Source organism: Ostrea edulis, chromosome 2 (assembly GCF_947568905.1).
Source record: "Ostrea edulis chromosome 2, xbOstEdul1.1, whole genome shotgun sequence".
Classification (NCBI taxonomy): domain Eukaryota; kingdom Metazoa; phylum Mollusca; class Bivalvia; order Ostreida; family Ostreidae; genus Ostrea; species Ostrea edulis.
Window position 1 is genome coordinate 24,894,753 of NC_079165.1, and position 8,849 is coordinate 24,903,601.

An 8,849-nucleotide genomic window follows, 5' to 3' on the forward strand; every position below is an offset into this window, starting at 1 on the left:
GAAGGAGCGATACACATCATTTGACCAGCTTAGAGTTGCTTTGAGAACAATTGAGAAGGAAACTCTACAAGAATATGACAAGAAAAGCTCCAAACAGATTTCAAAGAAAGCTATGGCTGAAGAAACGTCAGAAAGTGATGATGAAATTAAAGGAATGTTGAAGCAGATAACCCACAGGCTAGAGAATCTAGAATCAGCACAGAGGGGAAGATCAAGATACAAGAATGATTCAAGAGGTTCACTTCATCGAAGTCGATCGCCAAAAAGAAGAGACTATGGGAATTCTTCCAACAGGGACAGTCAGCGCAGGAAAGATGAAGCACAAAATAGATATACTAAGATTATTTGCAACCGTTGTGGTCGAGAAGGGCACATTGCGAGAGGATGTCGAGCCAATACACATGCTAACGGAAAAGATTTAAACTGGACAAAGTCTGCGAAAAGGGGCCAATCGTAGACAAAACGTATCAAGACCCTATTATATCCCAATTAGCAAAACATATACCTCCTGGATTATGTTGCAAACCAACCAAAACCTCCAAAATCAATCTCCCATAAACAACACTAGTCTATGGCAAGCCCTTTTACTATTTATTCGAAAAATAAGATATCTCTTTAAATTAAAAAGATATCTCTTATTTTAAAGAGAAATGTCGTATTTTAAAGAGATATCTCTTTAAAATGAGAGATATATCTTAGTCTTAAGAGATATCTCTTTCACTTAGAGATATATCTCTTTTACTTTTAGAGATATCTCTTACATTCAAAGAGATATCTCATTTACTTGAAGAGATATCTCTTACACTTAAAGAGATATCTCTTTCACTTTAAAAGATATCTCTTTCACTTAGAGAGATATCTCTTATACTTTAAGATATATCTCTTTCACTTAAAGAGATATCTCTTTTACTCTGAGAGATATCTCTTTTACTTTGAGAGATATCTCCTTCACTTAAAGAGATATCTTTCTAAGAATTCCTAGAGAGATATCTCTCAAAGTATAAGAGATATCTCTTAAATCATTGAAAAAGAAATATCTCTCAAAGAGAAAGAGATATCTCTTTCCAATATTTTTATTAGTTTAAATACTTAAGGAATTCTCCCTAAAACGGAAGCCCGCCAAAGCAAATCTTACCATGATGGTTGGGGTGTTGCTAAAACGCTAAACGGAAAATGAAACGGAACGGAACGGAAAACGAAAAATATATTTTGCAATGTTATGAGGAGGTCAACATTTTGCAAAATCAAAAGACTTATTATGAACAAGGGATGCAGAAATTACAGAGAGAACAGGAAGTCATCCTCAGAATCCACCATTTCATACAATCTCTACCCAGAGTTATCGTTCCTTACACTCACTTACGCCTCTGTCAACGTCTCAAGGGTTTTACAAGATTTTTGTAAAATGGCATGTATGCTCAAATAAAGTATGGTTTTGACTTCAGTTACAAAAATATACGTAAATAAATAAATATTGAGCAAAGTATTTTTGTGACACAAGAAACATTGATTTGGGTTGAAACTTGATATTGGGTAGTTCTATTGCACCAGGCCTATACATAGGTACATGTATGAAGAATATATAGTAATGGAAAAAAGTCTACAACTAGTTGCTTGTCCTACATTTTCCCGATATTTTATAAAATAGTTTCTTAAGTTTTATTAGCCGTAAAAAAAAAGTCGATTTACATGTGGAATAACATTGCTTATTTTGAGACGTTAACAGAGGTGTTAGTGAGAGCAAGGAACGACAACTCTGGGTAGAGATTCCATTTCATATTGATACCTCATACTAATGCATTATTATGTATTTTTACAGTGTATTTTGTGAATGACTGTACCAACATGCGTTTGCTTAATAATTTGCATAGTAAGTTTTAATAAAAATATCAAGCAAGCGCCTGTTGGCACCATCTTTTTTCCTGGCTTTGTCATCCCTCCCCCCAGATTTTGACAGTATGTTGTTTCACAAATGAATAGAAAATAAATAAGATAACATACTGAAAAAGACTTTAAGTATAATTGAACCCCTTTCAAATTTTATTACTTTATTCTGGCTGGTATCGTAAGAAAAGATTTTATGACCCCATCCAATGAATAAAAGGTAAACACCCCCCCCCCCCCCGAAAACAACATTGAAAAAGATAAAATAATTTTTTGAACAATTTTCCCCAAACATAGCCTTTTTAAATCGAACGTGCTTGTAATCGAACTACATATGTTTAAGATAACTGAATTTGAATTTAGTTCTACACCTGGTACAATAAACATTTATGTATCACATCAAATGAGCGAATGTGTCCGGTGAAGAAAAAAGTTTTGCCTCATTTGGGATGAATCTATGTGAAAGTTCATACATTTACCGATATCCTGCGAATTAGTGTTGAAACTGAAGAGATACAGCGGGAAAGAAAGATTGAAACAAAACCAATGTTGACTAGGGTGAAGTTTACGACCAATAGTAAAAGGAATTAACTGGTTTATTTCATAATATATGAAATAGCTAAAAAGCTAACACAAAATTTATGCTTGAATGGAATTCAAAGTCATCTCATTATTAATCCAAATGTTAAGCTATACAAGTATTTACTTTACAAATTAACTTCCAGAAGTTTTCCCTATTTAGGATTGGAGTGCTGCGGTTACTAAGTCTCCTGTAAGATAAAAAATAATAAATCAAACACAAGATGTTGTTGACTAAATAAGATCATGAATTATTATTTATTGTTTTATACATATCACACTCCCTGTTGTAAGTACACACATACACGGTATTATGTGTAAATACATGTACATGTGCGTTAATGACGTTTTGCCATGAGGGGGGGGGGGGGGGGGGGGGGGTTGGGGTTATAAACCACGTGTGTTCTTTTCATTCTTTACCCATAGCTGTCACTGCTCGCTAACACATCTGTCAAAACCGAAATTTCAAAATTCTTGTAAAATGCCTTGTAAATTCTTATATTAACGTTTAACTAAATTTGCTTACTCAATTTATGATGCAAAATTTTAAGATAAAGTTGTTTTATCGCTTGTAAACAATTCTTAAATTCTGTTCCGTTTTCCGTTCCGCGTTTTAGCAAAACCCCGATGGCTGCATTTTGCTTTTACCGCATGTGAAATGTATACAGGTAACAAAAAACAAAAACAATAAATTGATGAAATATGCAAGCTAGACTAGATTTCGCCTCTCGGCAACTTGACAATGTTATCCCAACCACCTCTTCAACCTTTCCCGCCATTTGTACAATAGAAGTATTTTGTTTGGTTAAAAAATAGGGTTACATCATTTCAATGACAATGCAACAGGGAGAAGTCATTATGATCACCGAGGGAAAAATCTAAAGAGATATCTCTTTAGGTTAAAGAGATATCTCTTTTTGAAAACTTAAAGAGATATCTCTCTGACTTAAAGAGATGTCTCTTTTTACATCAATAGAGAGAGATCTCTTTACGCTAGAGAGATATCTCTTTCTACCTGAGAGATATCTCTCTAGCTTTGAGAGATATCTCTCAAAGTGAAAGAGATATCTCCCAAGCGTAAAAAGATATCTCCCAAGCGTAAAGAGATATCTCTTTAAACAAAAGAGATATCTCTTTTGGTTAAAGAGATATCTCATTAGCGTAAAAAGATATCTCTCTATCTTACAGTGATATCTCTTTAACCAATAGAGATATCTCTCTTATTTAAAGAGATATCTTATTTTACGAATAAATAGTAAAAGGGCTTGCCATACTAGTCACTATTGACAATCTATGGAAATCCATACTAGACATAATAATTTATCAGGGGTTTATTAAAATAACCTTATGGAAAGCAATTAATGTAATACCCTATAATTTAGTGACATGAATTGGGATTTAAAAATTTATTTACACACACACTCACTACCACAAATATTTCGCATATGCATTTATGTTCGTTAATTTGCATCATTTTGGGTTGTGATTTCTAGTCTACAGTAGAGGTCGAAAGCGTAGAAATCCAGGAGCATCCCTGGCGGAAAAAAGCTGGATCCGTGCCTGTAAAATTCAGAATGAGTTTGTACACTAAAGTGACTAAATGACCTGCTGTACCTGCACACGTGTGTTGATCAATTTCATGGATTACATAGGTTCGATTGCGTGAAACGAATGAAAACAGGGTTGACGTGATTACATGTCCTTTATTAGAAGAGTGAAATAAACGGCAAACGTTTCAATTTACATAACGTGAATGTTATGAGGCTTTTCAGCATGAGTTCATACGTGTGCCAGTACTGTAGTCTAAATATTATGTTCCCCATTACAATGACAAAAATGTTCTTTCGATGAATCCTGCACGCATGTCGTTATCGCACAATGCTCACCCATCCATACAATGTTATTTTTAAACAAAATGCAGGTGACATTCGCTGTTACGGGTTTTCAAAGTTGCGCCGAACAGCTCATGCACATGTAATTTAACTGGTGTGGGTGTGCCTTTAGTCGGAAATTCTTTTCCAAGAATCCTAAATCAAAGCAAAGCAAGAGGTTTGATAGAAGGATTAGATTTGAAACAAGAAAAATGGATGTGAAACAGAGGATATCCCGCGCTTTGAATGAAATTATGCTGAAAAACAAGCCGCAAATGGTGAAGGAATTGCCAAAAGTGAAGGCTGCGGGAGAAAATGTTCTCTCTAAAGTCGGAAAATTGGACGCTAGATTCAATGTCGAAAGTAGAGAGGTAGGAAGCTTGGCTTGTGGCACCTCGGCTCTGACTGTCAACGAATGTGATGCTGTTATTCCCGTTCGAATTCAAGGCATCTTGAAGAAAACACCCAACAAGGAGTACGTTAAGCTTCGGCCGACCGGTCGATCTGCTGAAACCTGGAGAGATTGTCTCGATTCCCGACTCTATATGGACCCTGTTAAGTTTTCAGATACATTCTTCAATCTTGTGGAATCCGCATTTACCGAAACGAAGAAGGAATTGAACTTTACCCCAACCTTAAGAGGACGAGGCACGGTAGCCGCTACCGTAGTTTATCATTTTCCTGGTCTCTACGAAACTTCAATTGATCTTGTCCCTATCATTGTTGTGGATCTTGAAGGAGGAAAATTGAATGATTTTCTTAACGATCCAGCGTACCAAACACTCCGGGACATGGATATTGAACTAACTGCCAAAAACAATGAATCGGCTGGGATTGGGTGGCGACTTTCGTTCTCTTGTTTTGAAACCGATTTGATCAAGAAAATTTCCGGGTCTCATCATACATTTCGGAAACTATTGATAGTTTACAAACTTATTCGCCGATTTTACCTAGCACCAAAAGAGGAAAGATTATTCCCCGAGAACCGCAGTCATACACCCATTTTGAAGTCATACCACATTAAGATTCTTCTTCTTCATGAATACGCGGAGTATAGGAACCCATCTTCTTGGACGGAGGAACAGCTTGCTGGCCGGTTTCTGTCCATTCTCGAGAGGCTGAAAGGTTATACAGAGTCTCAATTTCTTCCTCATTTTATTCTGAGTAGCGTGAACCTGTTCAACTACGGAATTCCCGGTTTTCTCCTTAAACGCGATCTTGTAACAAACACGGTTTCCTTCTTGGAGAAAATGGCGAAATCTAACTTACTTCGATTATAGCTATAAACAAATACATGTATAGACAGCGTATCATTTTTTACTAGGCTTTGTCATTCATTTAATTTAATCAACATCCGTGTTTAAAAGATTTGAAGACGCGCGAGAATCGTTCAACCTATTTCATCAATTTAGAACTACAGTTGTGTAAACTGTACAGATTTTTCTTTGAAGGAGGTATGCTACACCAGAAAAACTTTATATGGATGAAAAGTGGAGGCTGTGTACAACAATATTTTGAAATTTAAAGCTTTCAAATTAACTTTAGTAAAAAAATTTACAGTTTTAGTAGAAAGCAATCTGAAAAAGAAAATAAGATTCCTGCTGGATTCGAACCCGCGATCTACAGTTCAGTAGTCGATGTGCTAAGCTACTGAGTTAATGTACTCAGCTAGTCGATGCTTTTTAAATGAATAGATAAATACTGCTGATATTTGTATTTTCATCCATGTTTTTAAAGGAATTCAGCCATTGTGACGATGTAGAGAACTTCTTAGCCTTTGTATTCGCTTTAGTTGTGATTATCTGATACCGTTATTACAATCAGTAAGCGATGCGAATATCTCTCTCTCTCTCTTTCTCTCTCTCTCTCTCTGTATGTGTGTATTCAGAAGAGTCATGAGAAATCAGTCATTTTGAATAACGTCAATAAATTTCTTTTTATCATGCATGATTTAGATATCTGAATGAGGTACACAACCTTCAATGCATTGAGGTCAGCTGTACTGCGTGGACCATGAGGACAGAAAATATGTTCATATTTGTGTTAAATTCTTTGTAAAAATCAAATAAAACTTTCAGGTCTTCATCACACTTTTGTTTGTTACTAATCTGAATTTTCCAATGTTCCTCTGGGTTTGATGCGAGTGTGTGGTTCAGCCGTTTCTTCACACCTGCTCCGTGACTATTTAATGCTTGTTTCAGTAGTATTTTATACTTTTCTTTTTCACATAAAACCACATTCACGTGCCACCAAATCTTTCAAACAGTTTTATAATCCCTCTAGGATATTTACAACATTTAGTAAAGCATGGTTTGTTAAATTTTATTTTGCTTTTCTATAATTCTGTCTAGGAGATTTACAACATTTAGTAAAGCATGGCTTGTTAAATTTTATTTTGCTTTTCTATAATTCTGTCTAGGAGATTTACAACATTTAGTAAAGCATGGTTTGTTAAATTTTGCTTTTCTATAATTCTGTCTAGGAGATTTACAACATTTAGTAAAGCATGGGCTGTTAAAGTTTGCTTTTCTATAATTCTGTCTAGGAGATTTACAACATTTAGTAAAGCATGGGCTGTTAAATTTTGCTTTTCTATAATTCTGTCTAGGATATTTACAACATTTAGTAAAGCATGGGCTGTTAAATTTTGCTTTTCTATAATTCTGTCTAGGAGATTTACAACATTTAGTAAAGCATGACTTGTTAAAGTTTTGCTTTTCTATAATTCTGTCTAGGATATTTACAACATTTAGTAAAGCATGGGCTGTTAAATTTTGCTTTTCTATAATTCTGTCTAGGAGATTTACAACATTTAGTAAAGCATGACTTGTTAAAGTTTGCTTTGCTTTTCTATAATTCTGTCTAGGATATTTACAGCACTTAGTAGTGTCTGTGACATCACTCCTGGTGTAGTGTCGGTCTGTGACATCACTCCTGGTGTAGTGTCGGTCTGTGACATCACTCCTGGTGTAGTGTCGGTCTGTGACATCACTCCTGGTGTAGTGTCGGTCTGTGACATCACTCCTGGTGTAGGGTTGGTGTCGGTCTGTGACATCACTCCTGGTGTAGGGTTGGTGTCGGTCTGTGACATCACTCCTGGTGTAGTGTCGGACTGTGACATCACTCCTGGTGTAGTGTCGGACTGTGACATCACTCCTGATGTAGGGTCGGTGTCAGTTCATCTAATGCTTGAGTCTGCGGTATCCTTTGACGAACTCTTCGTCCAATGATGTCCAAAAATGTACTCAATAGAGTTAAAATCTGAGTTTCGCAACTGACACTCTACGCTAAAAAAAAACACCCAAAAAACCTGCACAGCACGAGAACATCCATGAACACTGGCCTTTGTGTAATAGGGTGATTGTCAAAATGAGGCACAACACTTGCGGCAAGAATTGTGAACACTATGTTTGTCCCTAACTGTGATAAGATCTAGCTTACAGACGTAGGAAACAGTCCCACACCATAACTGATCCACTACCAAACGGAATCGTCTCTACACTACTTCGTTCCGCATACCTAATTCTAGGTTGCCGTCATACACACATTCGTCCACCTGTGATTTGTAGCAGAAAGCGATCCATGTCCAATTGACTTTCCTCCATGAGGCTAGGTTCCAACGTTGGCGACCTTGACACCATTGCTTACATGCTGCTTTGTGGTTGGGTGAAAGGTGAAGATAACGAATAGTAATCAATCTCATAACTCCTATAAGCAATACAAGGCCCAAAAAGAGGGGGTCCGAATTGATTGATTTATAATGGTGCATTTTAATGCATTTCGACTGAAATTCTTGTTTCTCCCCTGTGAATTTTTAAAAAATTGATTTAAAATGGTGCATTTTAATGCATTTTTTACTGCAATTCTTGTTCCTCTTCCTTTCATTTATAGTCACTACATCCTTTATAGGTTTGGGTGTAGAAGAGCGGGGTGGGGGTCCACCCCCACCCCCTAAATCCACCACTGGTGGGGTCAGATGCCTACATGTAGGAGGAGTAAACATCCCATGTCGACCGGTCACACCCACCGAGAGCCCTATATCTTGATCAGGTAAACGGAGTTATCCGTAGTCAAAATCAATGTGGGTGTAAGCAAAAGTCTCTTTATGGGTCTTCTTGCATGAATGCCAAACGACTTCAATCGATTCCGCACTGTTCTCTTTGAAAGCAAACGATGTGGCATCCTTTCCCTTTTAAAAACTGAACTGTTGGTAAAAACGTCTCATCTAACCATCCTTCAGAGTGCATTGTCCTCCTGAACAGGTGTTTTGCGATTTTTGACGTTTGGAATAAAAGAAGACACATCACTCTAGACAGAAAATATAGCTGCGACATTGTATACAGGAGAACACACAATACGTTGTGCAACATTCAAATGCTCTTAAATTGAAATAATTTATGTGAGAAAACAAGATTAATTTCATGACTACACCCTGTGTAGTTAGAGATTGTCTGTTCTTCCCGTTTTATTTTACAATACATCTCGTAACACTAGCTTAATAGAATATTTGGCATA

The 8,849-nt window shown here is 36.4% G+C and overlaps 1 protein-coding gene across 1 annotated transcript; it reads left to right on the plus strand.

Annotated features, from left to right (window-relative positions):
* Positions 1-4,380: 4,380 nt before the first annotated feature.
* Positions 4,381-6,434, plus strand: LOC125680455 (uncharacterized). The gene is made up of 2 exons (XM_048920060.2): positions 4,381-5,459; positions 5,786-6,434. The coding sequence occupies exons 1-2, from the start codon at positions 4,547-4,549 to the stop codon at positions 5,857-5,859; spliced, it is 987 nt and encodes a 328-aa protein (XP_048776017.2). The 5' UTR covers positions 4,381-4,546; the 3' UTR covers positions 5,860-6,434.
* The last annotated feature ends 2,415 nt before the right edge of the window (positions 6,435-8,849 follow it).